We start from the raw sequence: 21,415 nt of genomic DNA on the forward strand, positions 1-21,415 counted from the left end.
TTTTTCTTTTTATAATGAAAGTAGCTTAACGAACAATCCGTATTAGACAAATCCGTTTTAGAAAAAAAGAAGATTTACTGCCAACGTAATCAATCAATTTCACTAATCGGTTACAGGTTAAGTTACTTTTAAAAATAGAAAGTTACTAGGAAAATGGTGGTCAGCTATTATCTAAAGTTATAAACAACTAGATACTTCGACCAACAAGGTTTCGGGGAAGTGATAATTGAAATTTTATTGATATACAAAACTATTTATGTACATTAGTTGAAGATAATTAAAATAGAATATTTAAAATAATAACCCGGCTTTTTCCTCGTGTTTGGCATTGTCAAAATCGTAAAAAATGGCGGATCCTGCTGCTTATAAAAATCGTCTACAAAATTTTAAGAACAAAGGAAAAGATCAAGATGTAAGTAATTTCGATTATTATAGTAGAAATTCAATATTATAGACATATTAATTTTTATTCATTCCCAAATTTAAGTATAGGTATTTGTCCTCTACCAATTTTTTCAGGTCATATCCACATGTCAAGAATTTTTTAATACGAACATTTATTTGTAACATTATGAGTCATCTATCCATTAAAATAATTATAAAAATTAATAAATAGATTAAACGTATATTCATAATAAACAATTGACGTAGATATATCCAATTAACAAGTAAATTTCATTTATGTCTTTGAAATGAAGGGTAGAAAACTCGATGATATTATTCAATTTTTTAATCCCTATTAACAACGTTTCCTCTATATATTTAGACTCAAATGAGTAATATGATGATTGAAATATACTAAAGAGAAAAAATTATAGAAATTTTCCAATCCATAACATTGACTTTTACTCATGAAAATTTTTAATTTTACAAGATATTGTTTAGTCTAATTTTAATAACGTTTATTATCTTATCCATTAATTATCAGTTGGTTGTTCAATGGTATGATTTTGTGACCTTTCAACAAAATAATAAAACCAACTATTGTTATTACTTGTTTCGAATTCCATACAATTTGACGTATTTCAATATCATCTATTCAATAAAAATTGATCATTATTACTATGAAATACTAGAACTATCTAATCAAATTATTGAAAAGCTTCACAAAAAGAGAAAGTTGTAAGATGTAAATCAGAAATTATTTAACATATGTACTGGTACTGGTTACAAGTTGTGTCACAATGTCTCCCAATTCGAAGTTGTTCTATAATATTTTAAGGAGATGCGAAGAAGAAGGACTGAGGTTACAGTGGAACTTAGGAAGAATAAACGTGAAGAAACTTTACAAAAAAGACGTAATGTACCGGTCGCTGATTCAACAGATGAAGATGACATTGAAAAATCTTTATCAAACACCAATTTAGAACAGCTAGTTGAACAAGCAGCCACAGATGATAATCCGTCAGTACAATTGATGGCAGTACAGTCCGCTAGAAAACTGCTCTCTTCAGATAGAAATCCGCCTATAGATGCTCTAATTGATAGCGGAATTTTACCGATTCTTGTTAAATGTTTAGAAAGACAAGATAGTCCATCGTTACAATTTGAGGCAGCTTGGGCTCTAACCAATATTGCATCCGGTACATCAGTACAAACAAATAAGGTACTGTTAATGAAATATTTATTTATGTGTTTATATATATATATATATATATAATTGATTTTTTTTATATGTATGTATAAAGGTCGTAGCAGCTGGAGCGGTACCATTATTCCTCATGCTTCTCCATTCGCCTCACCAAAACGTGTGCGAACAAGCCGTTTGGGCGTTAGGTAACATAATAGGCGATGGTCCTATTCTCAGAGATTACGTTATAGAATTGGGCGTAGTGGATCCGTTATTGTCATTTATTAAACCCGAAATACCTATTTCGTTTTTGAGGAACGTCACGTGGGTTATTGTGAATTTGTGCAGAAATAAGGACCCACCGCCGCCTATAAGGACGATAGAAGAACTTTTGCCAGCTTTGAATGCTTTAATTCATCATACTGACGTCAACGTGAGTATAACATACTCTATATCAATTTGTGATTTTTATATGGTGAAAAATATTTTTGATTTTGAATTTATATTTTGATATACAATTGTGAGATAAGATGTTGTTTATATGTCTTTAGTTATTTGATTATGTTTTTTATATTTTGGATCTTTGATTCCTTTGTATGTGTTGAATATTTCAGTTTTTGTCCTGTAAAGTTACTTTATCTGCTTTCTAACTTTTATTTAGTTAAAATATTTTATTTCCAGTCCAGTAAAATCTGTTTATCGGTGTTATAAATCTTTCTTGATCAAAATATATCATTTCCAGTTTCTCAGTGATTTAACTTTGTATTGGCTCAGATTTTTCATTTTCAGTTCAGTAGAATCAGTTTATCGGCTTTCTAACTTTGTCCTGATCAAAATGTCTCATTTCCAGTCCAATAAAATCAGTTTATTAGTGACTTAACTTTGTGGTAGTCAACATAGTCCATTTCCATTGTGGTAAAATGAGTTCGCGGTCCTTTTAACTCTGTGTTTGATAAAATATTACAATATCGTTATGTTCAAGTTGTATTAAATCTGTATATGACATTGTTTCATTTGATTTTCTTTAAGATTTTGGTCGACACGGTTTGGGCTCTAAGTTATTTAACAGACGGCGGTAATAGTCAAATTCAAATGGTAATAGATAGCGGCGTAGTACCGAAACTGATCCCGTTACTTAGCCATAAAGAAGTAAAAGTACAGACTGCGGCACTTCGAGCTGTCGGTAACATAGTAACCGGTACAGATGAACAAACTCAAATAGTACTGAATTGCGATGCTCTCAGCCATTTCCCATCGTTATTGGTGCACCCCAAAGAGAAAATATGCAAAGAAGCCGTTTGGTTCTTATCGAACATCACCGCCGGTAATAGATCCCAAGTTCAAGCGGTCATCGACGCCGGTCTTTTACCTAAAATTATACTCAATCTCAGAAAGGGCGATTTCCAAACGCAAAAGGAAGCTGCTTGGGCCATTAGCAATTTGACAATAGGCGGTGATAAACAGCAAGTCGCCAGGTTGATACAGGAAGGGGTCATACCCCCATTCTGCGATCTCCTCAATTGCAAAGACGCCATGGTTATACAGGTATGTATTTAACCCCTTTTTATTTATTTTACGTGTTGATTAGTTAGTGATTGATTCCATTATACAAAAAAGAATTTCTCGATAATTCAGCTCTAGTAAGTGACGTTTCAATCATTTTTCGTCTATAAAAAATCGTGGATATATACAAACGAGAATATTTCTATAGTTCAGTTTTAGAAAATGACATTTTTCAATGATAAACTATCGCATATTTATGAAAAAAAGAATTTATTGATAATTCGTTTCTAGAAAGTGATATTTCAATCATTTTCTCGCCGATAAATAATCGTGTATTTATAAAAAAAAAGAATTTCTCGATAATTCGGTTCTAGAAAGGCGAATATTGATTCTTTGGAAACAATATAAAAAAATCGAAAATCGAAAAAACGAACAGGGCCGGCTTCACGGTTTATGTCGTGTTCGTAACATGCTTAGTAGCACCAATTTAAAGATTTATATATAAATTTTTTTGTACTCAAGTCGGTTTGTTCTGTTTTTGTTATTTAGATCGTCCTCGATGGTATTAACAACATGTTGAAACTGGCAGGTCCGCAAGCCGATCAATTGTGTACGATGATCGAGGAATGTAATGGTTTAGATAAAATCGAAAATCTACAAAATCACGACAACATCGATATATACAAATTGGCTTACGAAATTATAGAACAATATTTTGGCGGAGAGGTAAAAAAAATTTTTCCCGTTTTTTCGTTTATAACCGATTTTCATTTTTTCTTTTTTGTGATTTCAGGAAGTCGAAGATTCTAATATAGCGCCGACAAGCGGTGAAAGCGGTTTCACTTTCGATCCCAATACGAACGTTCCGAACGAGGGATTCAAATTTTGATCGTTCAATTACTAAAATTAACAAACAAAATCTATTAAAACAAAAAAAAATAAATAAAAATCTGTTCATCATTAGCCACACACTGGGAAAAGTAACCGAAAGAACGGATGGGAGAGAATGAAAGTGGGAGAGAAAGAGAGAGAAAGTGATAGGGCGTCGCTTCCTCACTTTATAATTAAACGCTACGTTTATACATATATTTAAATATGTACGTTCATTTTAATTTAAACCTGTATATATTTATATATATTATATATTTTTATATATACCACGATTTGGGCTTTAAAGTATACCGGAATTTTTTATTTTATTTTTTAGGAGACATTTTCACACAAATTCAAACATTTCAGTTTTTTATATTGATAATTTTCCGAAATTTTGAAATAGTACGATAATCATTGATAATTTTCGCGGAATACTGTATTAATCGCAACGTTTTATAAATTAATATTTTATCTATATTAAAAGAAATAGTTTGAACCGTTTGGTTATGGTTAATTGGTTATTAAGACCCTTTGAAACCTTATCAATCAAATCTGTACAATTCCTGAATTATTAAGTTATTATAATATCTGGACTATTATGACTCTTTTAGGAACATTGCTAAGTCATATCTGTACAAGGTCTGAACTATTATGATCTTTTGTTAATATTCCAAGTAATATATTTACATGTTCTGGACTATTATGATTTTTGTGAACATTCTGTACAATATCTGGACTCTAATGACCCTTTTAGGAACATTCTAAGACATATTTGTACAATTTCTGAACCGTCAAGTCTTTTTGTCAAGGTTCTAGGACATATATATATACAAGTTCTGGACTGTTATGGCCATTTGTTAATTTTCAAAGTCATATCTGTACATGTTTTGGACTATTATGACTATTTGAGAACTTTCCGTAAAAGTTCCGAACTATTATGACCTTTTCTTAACTTTCTAGACCATATCTGTACAATGTCTGAATTATTATGACTTTTTGGGAACGTTCTGCACAAGTTCTGACATCAAAGTCATTTAACATCAAAATTTTACATATTATGGAACACCAGTCTATTTTGATAACTTTCTAGCTCAAAATAGACATTCCTGGAACTTCATCAAAATTTCAAATATATTCTAAATCATTTTTGGAACATTTACGACAATTCACATGAAAATTTTACATTTTTTGGAACATTATGACATTTCAAAACCCCACTAGTTTAAAATTGTACATTTTTTCGGAACATTATGACATTTTAGACAGGTTCTAAATATTTTTGGAACATTATGATATTTCAGAACCTTCCTAGTTCAAAATTGTACATTTTTTTGGAACACTATGACACTTTAGACAAGTTCTGGAACATTTTGCAACAAATTTTCACATTTTTTGAACATTATGGCATTTCAGAACCTTCCTAGTTCAAAATTGGCACATTATATGGAACACTAGTCTGTTTTGGGAGATTTCTAGTTCAAATTAGGACATTTCTGGAACATTTAGAACAATTCCCATCAAAATTTCACAATTTTTGGAACATTTTTTGATTCTATGGAACTAAAATAGTAAATTTTCTACGCATAAACGAATTATTCAAGTTTTTGAAAATTATAATTTTTTGGAAATATTCTAAATCAAATTTTTACATTATTATGAACTTTTTGGAGGGAAACTGCATAGTTTTTATACAATTGTGACATTTTGGAAACATTCTGAGAAAATAAAAGATTCCAAAAAAAAGTCGAATCTTAATTTGAATATTTTGGTAATTGTGTGAATAGAATTTTTAAACGTACAAAAAGCACCTCAACTATAAATCAAAGTCAAAAATATACGAAATGAAAAATTTTTTAAAATGATCGTACATAATAATAAAAAAAAGATCTGAGCATGATTCGCGACCCTAATTATTTAGTATTTTTTTTTAATAAAAAATATTGTGAGAACTATTTACGGATTATTTATACAGAAAACGTGAAAATTGAAAACGGTAAAAAATAACGGAAAATCCTCACTTCCGATTAAATGTTGTGATGCGATAAAAGTCATGCGCAGATTTTGTGACAATTTACCTTGTAATTTATATGAATCATGATATTAATTTTTTTTTCAATGTTCCAGACTGTTTTATAAACCGATGCCAAAACGACTTCATACTTCAAAAATATTATCCTTCGATACAATTATAAATATACAATAATTGAAGGAAGTTTCAGATCTGGCGAGTATGGTGGTTGTACGATGTGTGTAGACACTATATGGGGACTGTATAAGGGCGAGAATCGTCGATAATTGATTAAACTGATCGTTCTTTGAGGTAGTTTTCTATTGTGATCGATAGGTCATCTGGATAGGTAATTATCCCCACGATTTTAACGGGTGGAGTTTGTTTGTTCTCATCTATCCGTGAAGTAGTCTTCCGCCATTTAGATGAAATATTCATTTCTACCAACTTTTTTGGGCACTCAAACTCCTTTGATGATAATTGCGGAGCCTTTTGGAACCAATTTGGTTTTGGAATAGTCTTCTACCAAATTTTCTAAACACTGGAAGTCCTTTGGGGAGCCTTTCGGAACCCATTTCTCCTTCAAGTAGTCTTCTAACATTTCTACAAAATCTTTTGGGCACTCAAACTTCTTTGACGATCCTTGTGGAGCCTTTTGGAACCAATTTGGTTTTGGAATAGTCTTCTACCAAATTTTCTAAGCATTGTAAGTCCTTTGGGGATCCTTTTGGAACCCATTTCTCCTTCGAACAGGTCTTCTAACATATCCACTAAATTTTTTAGGCACTCAAACTCCTTTGATGATTCTTCTTGTGGAGCCTTTTGGAACCAATTTGGTTGTGGAATAGTCTTCTACCAAAGCACTGGAATTCCTTTGGGGATTCTTGGTGGAGCCTTTCGGAACACCTTTCTCCTTCAAATAGTCTTTTAACAGTACTACCAAATTTTTTTGAGCCCACAAACTCCTTTGATGATCCTTGTAGAGCCTTTTATTTATAACGAAGTTCGTTTCAGTCGAAAATATCTCGATTTCTACTTTATAGTAACAGCCATTTTGTTTTACTATTTATGCCACGTATGACGTGATTGAGATAAAATATGACATATGGCGTGTTTAAATTGACATACAACGCGGTTGCGGTGACATTACATGATTAAATCGACATATGACATAATTTAGTTGACATATGACGTGGTTGCAATGACATATGACGTTGTCGATACGAATTTTGTATTACTGACGATTCGCATTGGTTTATAATAGAGTCTGTATAATTCGTGGTTTTTGTTGTAAGGTGAAATTATTTAGGAGAAGGCTGTTGATCCAATGAGCTTGCATACTATTTGGTTTTTTTGTTCATTAATAACAATTTCGAGTTACCAATAAGACTTCAAAGAAAAGATGTGTATCGTAATAATATAGATTTTTTTTGTAATTTACATGAAATCTTCGTAGCGAATAAGTATCCAAGCGCATTGTTGTTGTTTTTTAATCATTTATAAATAATTTATGAAATTGGGACTGATATGATATATTGCTTTTTGAAATTTATCAATTTTTTTGTTGTTCAGTATTTGACGTTTGTATTATAATTGAAAAAATTATTTTTGTTTTTTTCGAAAAAATCCAAAATCGGTCGAGGTTATTTCCAACTTCATAAGTATTGAAATTCAAGTGATGTCGCGATCCTTTTCCTAATATTTGATTGAATAGGAAAAATACTTTCAGTTGTAAATATATTATAGAATAAACATCAAATAATTTAATGTTCGTATTTATTCTTCCATATATTTTCAGTTTCCCTCGTATTTCTCCTTTCTCCAATATTCCAAAAAGATTCCTCATATATTTCCATATTTTCTAAGATCTTTTCATTTTCATCCATATTTCTCCACATATTTCCAATATTCCTTCAGTTTTCTTGAAATTCTTCCTCATTTCTCCAAATATTTTTATATTTCTCTACACTTTCTCCACATTTTTTCCATACTTTTCAATTTCCTCCATATTCCTTCAAATTTCTTCCATGTTCTTCAATATATTTTCAGTTTCCTTCATATTTCTCCAGGTTTCTTGATATTTTTTCACTTCTCCATATATTTTCAATTGCCTACTAATTTCTCATCACTTTCTCCTTATTTCTCCATATATTTTCACCCTCCATCATATTCATCTTAAATTTCTCCACATTTTTAAAATTTTCCTTCAAATTACTTGAAAATTTTCCTTATTTTGGCTTATATTTTTAATTTTTTAATTTAATATTTTTCCAAATATTTTCATATTTCTCTTCACTTTCTTCAAATTATTTCCATATTTTTCAATATATTTTCAATTTCCTCTAAATATTTTCATTTTTCTCTTCACTTTCTCTATATATTTTCAAATTCCTCTAAATATTTTCATTTTTCTCTTCACTTTCTCCATATATTTTCAATTTTCTCTAAATATTTTCATTTTTCTCTTCACTTTCTCCATATATTTGCAGAATCCTTCATGTTCCTCATAAATTTTCCCATATTCCTTCAGATTTTTTGTTATTTTTCCTTATTTTTTCATATATTTTCAATTTCCTCCAATTATTTTTCATATATCCTGTTTTTTCCGAATTTCTTCCATGTTTTTAATATATTTTCAATTTTCTTCATATTTCTCTTCACTTTCTTCCATAAGAAATATTTTTCAAAGTCTGGTAACAGTGCAATAATACATAAAATGACGTAGAAATCTAAAATAATCGGTAAAACGTGTACATTTGTCACACGGTAAAGAAGAAAAAAATTTCCGATAATGATATCATATATATAAGATTAAAAAATAACATAATATTGAAAAATTATTGAAAACATATTTTTCTGGTTATAAATTAGTTGCTAAACAAAAAAAAAACGTCAAATCTAATCGAAATTTATTAAAAGATTAAACTTTACCATACAAACTCCTAAAAAAAAAGATGTAATAGAAGAAAAAAAAAGTCCACTTTTAACCACTTAACTAGCGGTAGCTTCAATATCAGAAGCTTGTTGTTCAGGTTCTTCATCATTGTAAATATTTTCAGCCATTTGCCACACTTGCATTATATTATCCTCAGAAACCGAGCAAATCACCCATGGTTCATTAGGGTTCCAACTAAAATCCGATATTTTCGCTGTATGTCCCCCGTGGATGAATAACAATTCTGGAGGACCGTCTTCTGCATCCTCGGGGCTTTGTTCCTCTCCTATTTTACTCAGATCCCATACATGGAGTCTCCTATCCGTTCCAGAAGAAGCTAAAATTGTTTCGTTATGAGGAGACCACTGCACTTGGAATATTTCATCTTTGTGAGATTCGAAACTGTGTAATTTAAGTTTGAGGTTTCTCAAATCCCACAGAGCTACAGTCTTATCCGCGCTACCGGTAGCTAGAATAAACTCCGAGTAAGGATTGAAACTTAAGCAATTTACTTCGGCGGTATGGGCGTCGACGGTGTGGGACGGTTTACTAGTATTATTACACCTTGTATCCCATATCATCAACTTCTGATCATCCGCTACAGAACCGAATAGGCTTTCATGCAATAAATGCCAAGCTACGTCTTCCACGACAGCTGTATGTCCTGTAAAAACCGTTTTGGCATCTATAATACGATTTTCTTTAGGAGTGGCGTTTATATCCCATAAGCAAATAGTATGATCATCACTGGCTGATAATAAATAACCATTTAGATTCGGATTCCACGATAAACCATAACCTTCTTTTTGGTGTCCACGTAATCTTAAATCTGGGTGACATTCCCCACTCGGATCCGGTTTACTGGGATGTTTTGTATAATCGAAAACGAGTACATCACTGGATGGCGTTTTTGTAGCTATAACACACGGATTTTGAGGCATATAACGAGCTCTATTTACTTCTCCTTCGTGATTTATTTTAATTTCTATTTCAATTTTACCTATAATATATTAAAACAGTTTAACGAAACGTAAATAATATTGTAAATTTGTATTTACCAGAAACTGATCCGAATCCTCCAAACTCTCCTTTTTCATTATCGTAATGAGAAGCATCGAATTGAGCATCTTCATTCGGTAATTGTACACTGGCTATTAAGAGGTGGTTTTGTTCATCTGAAGTGTGTGTACCGAGAATAAGTCTGTGTATTGAATGATCCTTTCCTTCGGGTCTAGTAACGTCTGGTAACCATTGAGCAGTAAGAGAAGGCCATTCTAGGGCATGGGTCATTACCAAATCGTAAAGAAAGGGTGTGTTTTTTTTCCAAATTTTGTACTCTTCATTTATCACTCTTTCTTCTACTGCATCGTCGAATGTTTCTGCATCACCTTTATCGCCCATTTTGAGCCTTCTGCCGTTATTTTTAACAACTTCTAACGCTTTTAATAAAAAAAATTACAAGACACGCTCTAAAGACTTGATAGTTGTTACTGCCGGTACTTATTAAAGTTGGTAACATTACGGGTATCAAGTAAAAATTTGATACAATCGTGCCACCTTCGTTAAAATCCGTAATACTTCGGGTAAAAAATCTTTACTTTCCTTATGTCATTTAGAAATTTCATGTTAGCCAACTTAATTTTTTAAAGTTTAAGCCAATCCCAGATCGTAATTTTTAGCGCCAAATCTAGAAACATATGTCAATCCATGTTTTTGCTCGAAAACTGTCATTGATTTTTTAAGACAGTTACACCGGGTGAACTAAATAATATAATTATAAATAATAAATAAATAAATAAATAAATAAATATATATATATATATATATATATATATATATATATATATATATATATATATATATTTAATCGTGTAGTGAGAAATAGAAAAGATTTGTTTCAATGGAAAAAAATATCAATCATAATTTTCATTACTAAAAGAAACTATTATCTACTTTTTTATGTACATTTTATGATCATCATTTATTTTCGTTTTTAAAACTTTCTATGAGTTCTATAACAAAGTTTATTAATAATATTTTCAACGAAATGAATTGTTTGCCAAGTCAACCGAATTTATAAAATACCTTTTATTTGTTATAGAAAACGGTATATCGAGTAATCAATATTTATTTATATCGTATTAATTTTAGATATTTGTTTTTATTGAAGTATATGAATTATTAAAACTCTATTAATTTCTTAGAAATTCATTTCTCAAATTTGAATTAGGCGCTATTTGTTTTTTAATGGCCTTGGCGACAAAGCGACATCTCGTCAACCTACCAAACATTTCCCTATAGATATTCCCACTGCTGCTCATTGCGATTGTTATGTCGGAAATTATCTTCTATTGTGATAAATCTTTATTTTTGTTGAATGGTACATTGTGGAAAATACATATGAGCGGTCGAGGAATATGTCAAGTTTGAAAATTGGTAAGTAGACTATAGATAATCGCTCGATATTGCTATGTTTTGGTCCCACCCCATCTAAAACTGCCTGTGGGTAATCTTAATGCTCCCCCTTGCAGAGATTATCCATTATTGTTTTGATAGTATCCCTAGTGAGTCACGTTCGATAAAAAAACCTAAGGTTCTCGATGATAGCCTAGCTTAATGAGGTTTTTTTTTATTCTATTTTCGAAAATAGTATGTAACATTTTAATCCGAGAGTAGATACCATGGGAAGTGGTTCTTTAATTTTTGTCCCGTATTGCCTATATATTAAAACGTATTTAATAAACAATGTGATTATATAAAGTTAGTATAATGAACATCGCGATAATATAAACGATTTTAATTAATATTTTTAATATGAGTATTTGTTTTTTATTAATGTCGTTTTTGGTATCAATTAATACTGGATTAAAATATTATTTACTATTTGAGCATGTTAACACCATCATTATATTTTTTTAAGCATTGCAGCTATGCAAATTGTTGTAGCATAGATGCATGTATATCAGCTAGCACTAGTTATTTGTGCTTGTTGTCATGTTGGAAACCAGATCTATACGTGGAATGCCGGAGCACTCTTGGAATAACTACGGAGCAAGAATTTCTCCTCATCCAATGGCTACACCGGTCAGACACGGTAAATATCCCAATGCATTCAAATAATGCTTGCTTTAATTTAATTGAAATATATAAGATTTTTTTTTTATTTGGAACCCTATTTCGAGTAATATTTATCTTAAATAATATTTAATTTCCGTTTTTGTGTTATCTCGTATAAGTAGAACAATTTTTTTTGTTTTGTTTGTGTAATACATCCTTTCGGAACATTCTGTACACACTCATTTTTAAAATTATCGATTCTGATTGTATTTATGATGATGATGAAGTTGTAAATTAGTGATAATCCTTTGAAATTGATTAGAAATATTTGATTATAGGGGGCGTAAGAAATTTAAAGTTGAGGTGATTTAGTAACCAATAATACAGCTTTTAAAAAAATATTTTTTTTATTTTATAGCATCATTTTTTCTTAGAAAAACTTGTTTTATCATTATTTCAAGTAAAATATGAGTGTTTCTTTTAAAAAACGTCATTATAACAGCTTATATTACATTTGGAATTTCCCCTGTAAAATCCTCAAATGACGTCAGAGGTTAAAAAACTAAAGTTTTTGTGAGGTTAGGTGTAGTTAGGTGTACTTGGGAAGTAGTTATTGTTTTGTTTTGTCACGTGATTAATAGTAATAATTTCACAAAATATTTAATCAATTTATTATCTTATCCAATATATTTTTTTACTATAATATTTTTGCTATACAGTTTAATCTTGTTTTTTTTAAAACGAAGCAATTAAGGACAAGACTAAACTATATCTTTTTGCACCCACCTAATTTTATTTATCACTTTTAGCATATTTATTTCGTTTTATTTACAATCCACTGATAATGACGTACTTTATCGTCGTTTTAATATTTAATCACAGACAATACCATGATAGTTAATTTGAAAATAGTCACACACAAGAAAAAACGGAATATAACCTAAAAATAATAGTTTTGAAAATGTTGAATAAATTTCGACGACTCGTAACGGATATTTTCGTTCTATTAGGCAAAAGTGGACAAGACGATATCTGTTACGTAGTTGCAAAGTACGATTATGAACACCAAGGGCCACAGGAATTGGATCTTAAGAAGAACGAAAGATACATACTTTTAGACGATTCCAAACATTGGTGGAAAGTACAAAATTCAAGAGGACAAGGTGGTTATGTGCCAAGTAATTACGTGAAAAAGGAAAAGCCCTCATTATTTGATAGCATCAAGAAAAAGGTTAGTAAACACACAATTTACATTTAAAAAGTCTTATTTGCTATAATTTATTTATAATACAGTCTTTTAATATGAAAAAAGCAATCATTTTGTCTAGTAATGTGAAATTTTGTCAAGTTTTTTGAAATAATTCTTACAGGGACTATTTTAGTCGAAAAATTATCAATTTTCTTCAGTATTCTTTTACCCAATGTTAGATATAAGTCTCCTTTTGCTTATTGTAACTTTTTTGTGGTTTTTCTGTTTTTTTTTGTTTACCAACCTTTATGTAATAAAAATTATCTTTACAGCAAGTTAATGGTTTGAAACTGTGTCTATATTATTTATTATTCTGGTTCTTTCAACTATTTTGGTACTTGATGTAGTGTCACTTAAGTTTCTTCCTTCCAAACATATCTTCAATATAAAAATCCATTCCAAGAAGAAAAAGGTATGATAGGCATAAGTTTGATCATTTTTTCATCCAGGAATGTGAAATATTGTCAAGTTTGTTTAAATAATTCTTACAGGGACTATTTTATTCGATAATCATCTACTTCTTCATTTTTTCCTGTCAGATGTATACTTATTTTATATTCCCAAGTTTTTTTTTCGTTATCAACAATTTTCATTAATTTAGTTGCTTATTTAACTTTGTTTGTGCCTTAACAAGCTTTTTGTTGACTAGTGTATCTTAATAGTTTCTATTTTATTTTACAATGATGCCAATTACTCAGGTTTTTCTACTTATGTCAATATAATATCGCTGAGGTATTTTGAAAATATCTTTATTTAAATATTTTGAATGGATTAGAGTATCTAAAAACCTTTTGATGTATTTTCCTTTTGGAAACTTTGTATTTAACGATTTTTAAATGTTTAGGTTAAGAAAGGCTCCGGTTCCAAAACTCTTCCATCAAACAATTCACCTTCCCGTACAGTAGAATCTCCTAATATGGCCAGACGTCTACCGGCAGATCCTTCTGAAGCTATAGGAGTCGCCATCGTCAAATATAATTATCAAGCTCAACAGCCAGACGAATTGTCGTTAGTTAAAGGTTCTAGGATACTTATTTTAGAAAAGAGCAACGATGGTAAGTAAAAAAAAATATTTTATTCGATTATATTTCATAAAATTTTCAATAGGGTGGTGGAGGGGTCAAAGTAGCAACATATCAGGATGGTTTCCATCGAATTATACCCAAGAAGAAGGCGATATCGACGATACTGTCCACACTTACGCTATGGCGGAGAACGTATTAGATATCGTAGTAGCTTTGTATTCATTTTCTTCTTCGAACGAACAAGAATTATCGTTTGAAAAAGGTGATCGATTGGAAATATTAGATAGACCAGCCAGCGATCCGGAATGGTTAGTAATCTTTCCCTTTAAAAAAAATAATTTTATTAATCGATTTATTATAGGTACAAAGCTAGGAATTCGCAAGGACAAATCGGTTTGGTTCCTAGAAATTATTTACAAGAATTGAACGATTATCTCGACCGTCCTTTGCAAGAAAGAAACAGACCCAACACAATGGAATCCTCCATGGAACGATCTCAAGTATCCATCACGGATAAACCACATCTAATCGACAAACCCTGGTATTATGGTAACATCACTAGATACGTTTGCGATAATTTATTGAATCAACATGGACACGACGGAGATTTCCTCATAAGGGACAGCGAAACGAATGTGAGTTTGTTTTTTTTTTAGGAAATTGGCACCCCATGAAAATCCAAGACACGGATTAAAACTACACTCTTCTTAGAATCGCAACTGGTGAGAAAACTCAATAGAAATTTGCACTGTGCCCTGAAACATGATTGAGGTGATCTTATTATGCCATTAGGAGCACAATAGCTCAAAAAGCAATCAATTAGAAGTATTAGAAAGTTTGGATTACTAATAAAACAAAATATTAATCCTCTACTTCATTCACTCTTAGGACCCCAAAAGGAAAGAAGACTTTAAGGAAATTGATTCTCTGGCTTGTGAAGATGTTTGAGGAAGTCCTATCCCACCAATAGGAGCTCAGAAATCAACCAATTAGAATTATCATAGAGTTGTGCAAATCAATCTTCTACTCCATCCATTCTTAGCACCCCAAACGGACAGAAGACTTTAAGGAAATTGGCTCTCTGGCTTGTGAAGATGCTTGAGGAAGTCCTATCCCACCAATAGGAGCTCAGAAATCAACCAATTAGAATTATCATAGAGTTGTGCAAGTCAATCCTCCACTTCATTAACTCTTAGGACCCTAAACGGACAGAAGACTTGAAGGAAATAGGTTTTCTGGCTTGTGAAGATGCTTTAGAAAATCCTATCCCTCCAATAGGAGCTCAAGAATTCAAAAATCAACTGATTAGAACTATCATAGAGTTGTACAAATCAATCCTCCACTTCATTAACTCTTAGGACCCTCACCAGACAGAAAACTTGAAGGAAATTGGTTCTCTTGCTTGAAAGATGGTGGGAGGGGTCCTATCGTGCCGATAGGAGCTCAATAGTTCTTAAACCAACCAATTAGAAGTATCGGAAAGTTTGGATTACTAATAAAACAAAATATTAATCCTCTACTCCGTCCACTTTCAGGAACCAAACTGGACAGAACATTTAAAGGAAACTGATTTCCTGGCTTGTGAAGATGTTTGAGGAAGTCTTATCCCTCCAATAGGAGCTCAAGAGCTGAAAAGTCAACTGATTAGGACTATCAGAAACTTTTGATTCCTAATGTAACAAATTTGTACATCAATCTTCTAATCCGTTTTTAGGACCCCAACAGGACTGATTACTTGAAGGAAAGTGATCTGTTGGCCTTTAAGATGGTTTAAGAGCTCTTATCGTGCCTATAGCAGCTCAACAAATCGTGAGATAACAAATAAAACGGAATTCTATTGATAAATATGGTTTTTTTGTTATATTTTATTTTATTTGTTTTTAGATGGGCGATTATTCGGTGTCTTTGAAAGCTCCGGGTAGAAATAAACATTTCCGGGTTCACGTTGAGGGTGCCCTTTATTGTATAGGACAACGAAAATTCCATACTTTGGATCAATTGGTGGATCATTATCAAAGGGCTCCGATTTACACGAACAAACAAGGTGAAAAACTTTATTTGGTACGTCCTTTGCCGAAGACAAAATAAATGGCTTAAAGGGCGGAATTTGATGAACGAACTATGAGGGAAAACAAAATTGTGCTATGAGTGTGAGTGTTTGGTTTTGTTTTTGTTTGTTTTGTTTTTTTTTTTCGTTTTTTTATAGGTAAAATGGTTGTTAAAAAAAAATTTGATAAATTGGATTTAATATGTTGATAAACTATTTTTAATAAATTTGAATTATTTGTTTATTCGAATTGAAAACTGGAAAAAATAGTTGAAAGATTTTGAAACTTCGGTCTAGAAAGATTTTGTTTGTAAAAAAAATCGAAATTCAAAAAATGAAAAATTTTATTGAAAATACACCATTTTTGTAGTATACATTTATTAAATATTTTAATTTAAAGTTCAAAATATGCCTGTAAGCAAATATTCCGGTATATACAGGGTGGCTCGATAAAAGCAAAAAATAGAATTAAAGATTCCAACAATTCATCTGGATGATAATTTTTTTAATGGAAAAGGGTTGGAGAAAAACATTTTTTTTACATAATTTTCATAAAACTATTGATAAATGAACACTTTTGAAAGAAATCTTGACAAAAAATTGGAAAGTTTTGTTGAAAAATCTCATTTATTTGTGGTCCAACCTTCATTTTTTAAATTAAAGCTAAAAACATCTCTTTTAAGTGTAAATTTTTTGCATATAGTAAGCACGTTACATAAAATAATATTTTTAAAGTCAAATTGTAATGCATACATTACAGGGTGGCTCGATATATGTAAAAAATAAATAATTGAAGAATCCGAACAATTCGATGTGGAATGATATTTCCTTTTAAATTGAAAAGTGTTGGAAAAAAAAATGTGTTTTTTTTACATAATTTTCATAAAATTATGGATAAATGAACAATTTCGAAAAAAAATGGAAAATTTAAAGAAAAGTTTCACTTTTTGTGGTCCAATCTCTCCAATATGTCTTTAAGGATAAATTTTGGGTGTACATTAAGTACGTTACATGAAATAATATATTTATAGTCATATATACAGGGTAGCTCAACTTTGTGTTGTCAAATTTTCATTTTTCAATATAATGCTAAAAACGTATCGAATTTCACCTGTAAACGATTATAAAACTGTCTTGACCTCATAAATAAATTCAAAGTTTTCATTTTTATTAATAAACATTTCTAATATAACCTGTAAAAAACGTAAATTTATCGTAGTCGCAAATAAATACAAAATTTCATGTTTTGAATAATAAACATTTCTAAAGTCCCTCTTATAATATAGAAATCCATCATGGCGTCGCTATTGATGATAAAATTTGATATTTCAATAATAAATATTTCGATTAGTTTAATAATCGGTGATAGATGGAGTTACCCTTCATTATATTGTGCCTGGAACTGTTAGATGGCGTGCGGCTGTTTACCCCTTATAATATTTTATGTAAACTACTGCTGATATTGGTGATTTTTTTTTATTTTCCATATTGATTATTATGATAATTCTTCATAATTAAATATATATTTTGCTCATTTTTTATGTGTTTATAATAATTAAAATTTATTTTGTCCAAACAATCGAGATGTTTTGCCTATATTTTTCGTCGTTTAAATTACAAATTTTTGATTTATTTTTTTTTTTGTAAATATTTTGACAATCCATTTTACCTATTTAATAAAACGCAAATCCATGTATATCTGGTCATAATTTTATACATATATATATATATTTTTTGTTTGTTTATTATTTTTTTTGTATATACGATTTAAGTTATTTGAAAAATTTAGAATAAGTATAAAGAAGCACAAGTAAATTTTTCATTTAAACGTCCTATATAAATATCATTTAAATTCTAGTACAAAATTATGCCAAAAAACAAAATTTTGTACATTCACTATTTTTTTTTAATAATTTTCGAAAAATGCTTCCATTTTTGAACAAATTTATTTTTTTTATTCGTATTGGGCATCTCAGGATCAATTATTTGTCTTATACTATTGACTACGCCAATTTTTTTTCACTTTTCTTACTATTACATCGAAATCATTGGCAACACTGCAATAAAAATTTCGTACAAATATCTCAAATATTCTAGTAGAATTATTAATCGAATAATTTATTGATGTTTAACGACAATAAATTAAAATAAATAATCTTGTAACTAACACCATCTATGGAAGGCATTTTTACTCTTACAATGTTGCCAATTTCTCGGACATAATCGTTTTTTTATTGTCGTATATTTTGTAAATCAACGTTTTTCTTTTTTGATGAAACACCCTGTATAAAATTTTCCGAGGACTATTTACTGTGCGTTTAGATAATATTGTATCGAAATTTTTTTTCAGTGTGGTAGCTGAATTTAATTTTCGTTTTTTCCAAATATTTTTTGGGGAGGGGGGCATTTTATTTTTGTTTTTTTTTATATGGAAGCGAACAAAATACTCATCAAATATAATATGAAACGTACTGTTGTCTGAAAATTTTCTTATAGAAAAAAAATTTAATTTCATAACAAATGATCAATCGGAATAGAGAAAAATTAAAGGTATAATAGGAAAAAAAATTTTTCGTTATTAACAATCGCAATTTTCTTGTTCGAAACAAAAACATTCTGAATTTACCCCGTAAAACACGTAAATTTATCGCGACTTTGGAAATGACGTTAATTTTTGAAGTTTTAATAAAAAACATTTCGAATTTCTCCCGCAAATGGTGTAAAACACTCATGATCTCATTCTTAATAACAATCATTTCTAATGTCCCCCATAATAGACGTAAATTCATCATGGAATTGCTATTGAGGACAAAATTTGAGGTTTTAATAATAAACATTTTAAATGCCCCCCGTACAATAAGTATGAATAAAAATTTGTTTCAATAACAAACATTTAGAATTTCACCCGTAAAATAGACGGAAATCATGGCCTTGTATATGAACTTAAAGTTTTTAATAATAAACATTTCTAATATGCCTCATAAAATACGGAAATCCATTAAACGAATTCCAGTTTGAGGTTATATCGTAGCACAACACATATAATCAAATTAAAACTTCTGATTCGTGTATTCTTCATTTTTAAATCAACTCTATAAATCTGGTATAAATTCTCTATTATGCTTTTCATTTTTTTTGTTAACGATAAATTTTTGAAGAGTATCTAAAATCTAACTAACTACATTCGGTTAATAGACAAATAAATTGACTTTTACCGATAAAAAAGAAGACAGTAACAATCAATTAAATATATACACAGATTGTTTTAATTCGATTTGTGATTCTCTCGGTTCGAATAAATGAATTCGATTTTAATATATTATCCTGTTTAGAAACGATTAAAACGAAGCAGCTCAAACGTTTTTAACATTTTTGTTGTTAATTGAAAATCATATCAAAAGCCAAATTGTTTTTTTTTTCGTTTAAAACGTTTTTAAGGAATGATATGGAGGTTAAGAGATAATTGTAGAAGCAGAGAACGAGTGTTTTTTACGATTTTGTAAACGTTTTAAATAAATAAATATATTAGACGTAATAATCATAAGGTTCTAAATGAAATGGAAATTCATTTTTAAATTATATCACCTTGAAAAGGATGTTACATTTGAAATCTCTATTTTTATCTTTGTCAAACGCTTCAAATTGATTCAAAAGTTTCTTTAGATGTTTGGCAACATCGCGAAATTCTCATTTTATTTCTCCATTGAATTTTTTTTAGAGGTTATAAAATTAAATAAACTAAATTATTACAATGTTGCCAAACTGTTTTTTTCTTCATCAGATTAAAAGAAATATTTTTTTGTTCATAAATAGTTTTTCTCATCATATTCGATTTTTAACAAACAACCTGACAACACCGCCAATGTGGTCATTACAATGTTGCCAAACTCAGTTTGTTTTCCTAGGATTAAAAGAAGTTTTTTTTAATTGATAGTTTTCCAAAAACAATCTGACAACATCGCCAAGTTCATTGCATTTGTTGCACTGTCATTTGTGTATGGTCATTATAATGTTGTCAAACTTAGTTTGTTGTCCTCGGATTAAAAGAAATATTTTTTTTTTCGTAAATAGTTTTTCTCATCATATCGATTTTTAACAAACAATCTGACTACACCGCCAAGTTCAATACATTACACTGTCATTTGTGTGTAGTCATTACAATGTTGCCAAACTTAGTTTGTTTTCCTCGGATTAAGATAAATTTCTATAAGGAGTTTTAAATAGGGATATCAAATGATATTTTGGCATCTTTTGACGGTAAATTTTTAACTGTATAAATGAAATTAGCCAATTATTTTTGTAAATTTGCGAAGCATCATATGAGTTTCTTTGAAAGTTTCGAAAACTGTGATTCTTAAATGTGTATCGTCTTGCATGCATCAAAATTTCAAATAATTATTTTGGTTTCAACGAATAGATAAGTCTATCAACAACTGGCCAGTAATCCCGAAAGAAATATTCAATTAAAACAAATTTCTATTGTAAATAGCTATTTACATCACTTTTGGCAATTTTTACTAGAAAAACTAATTTAAAAATAATTGAAACGTCCCTCGTATCAAGGAATTATCTCTATGTATTGCAGGCGTACCAACTTCGTAATAAAAAATAAACTGGTCGTTATAATTTTAGACTAATCTATTGAAGCCGTTTAGCATCATCTATTTATTTATTTTTTTCATCAATATTATAGTAGTAACATAGGACATTTAATATTAAAGACGCTTTGTGACATGATTCTGTCCTTAAAAAACTGAAAAACTTAATATTGTACATCAAATTGTATGTGGATATTTCTCAATATAACTTACGAACATTGAGGACTTTTATTTGTTTCTAACCTAAAACTGTCATGTCGTAATATACAACTTCGCGGTACTTGTAGCCGGCGTTGCCAGACTTTTTAGGATAATTTTCTTTAAATGAATGAATTCTTCAAAACAGTGACGTACAATAAAACGAATTTTTTTATTAAATCGCGTTTCTTATATTGTTTTATGAAACTAATAATTTAATTTCAATAAAAATTGAAACTTACAAAGTTTTTAATTTTAAATGAAAATCGTTCATATCCAAAGAAATTTTTTAAACATGACTACATTGGTGTTTTATTATATAGGGGATATCCTAAAAGCACAATTCATTTCA

The 21,415-nt window shown here is 29.9% G+C and overlaps 3 protein-coding genes across 7 annotated transcripts; 2 read left to right on the forward strand and 1 right to left on the reverse strand.

Moving 5' to 3' along the window:
* Window positions 1-113: 113 nt before the first annotated feature.
* Window positions 114-7,721, forward strand: LOC130891707 (importin subunit alpha-3-like). Its single transcript, XM_057796605.1, has 6 exons — window positions 114-412; window positions 1,223-1,606; window positions 1,689-2,003; window positions 2,600-3,115; window positions 3,623-3,799; window positions 3,867-7,721. Exons 1-6 carry the CDS (start codon window positions 347-349, stop codon window positions 3,960-3,962), a joined length of 1,554 nt encoding a protein of 517 aa, XP_057652588.1. The 5' UTR covers window positions 114-346; the 3' UTR covers window positions 3,963-7,721.
* A 1,125-nt stretch (window positions 7,722-8,846) lies between these two features.
* Window positions 8,847-10,427, reverse strand: LOC130891708 (histone-binding protein RBBP4). The gene is made up of 2 exons (XM_057796606.1): window positions 9,948-10,427; window positions 8,847-9,889 (listed from the first exon to the last, which is right to left on the reverse strand). The coding sequence occupies exons 1-2, from the start codon at window positions 10,288-10,290 to the stop codon at window positions 8,946-8,948; spliced, it is 1,287 nt and encodes a 428-aa protein (XP_057652589.1). The 5' UTR covers window positions 10,291-10,427; the 3' UTR covers window positions 8,847-8,945.
* Window positions 10,428-11,147: 720 nt separating this feature from the next.
* On the forward strand, window positions 11,148-21,083 carry LOC130892070 (cytoplasmic protein NCK1). Of its 5 annotated transcripts, none has more exons than XM_057797292.1 (7): window positions 11,148-11,325; window positions 11,810-11,983; window positions 12,957-13,177; window positions 14,040-14,250; window positions 14,303-14,528; window positions 14,582-14,855; window positions 16,105-21,083. In XM_057797292.1, the coding sequence occupies exons 2-7, from the start codon at window positions 11,884-11,886 to the stop codon at window positions 16,306-16,308; spliced, it is 1,236 nt and encodes a 411-aa protein (XP_057653275.1). In that variant the 5' UTR covers window positions 11,148-11,325; window positions 11,810-11,883; the 3' UTR covers window positions 16,309-21,083. The 5 variants fall into 5 exon arrangements, with proteins under 5 accessions (XP_057653275.1, XP_057653279.1, XP_057653276.1 ...); XM_057797293.1 differs by having other exon boundaries at window positions 11,188-11,325; window positions 11,836-11,983; XM_057797294.1 differs by having other exon boundaries at window positions 11,218-11,325; window positions 11,841-11,983.
* Window positions 21,084-21,415: the final 332 nt, after the last annotated feature.

The sequence above is a fragment of the Diorhabda carinulata genome, chromosome 3, assembly GCF_026250575.1.
Source record: "Diorhabda carinulata isolate Delta chromosome 3, icDioCari1.1, whole genome shotgun sequence".
Classification (NCBI taxonomy): domain Eukaryota; kingdom Metazoa; phylum Arthropoda; class Insecta; order Coleoptera; family Chrysomelidae; genus Diorhabda; species Diorhabda carinulata.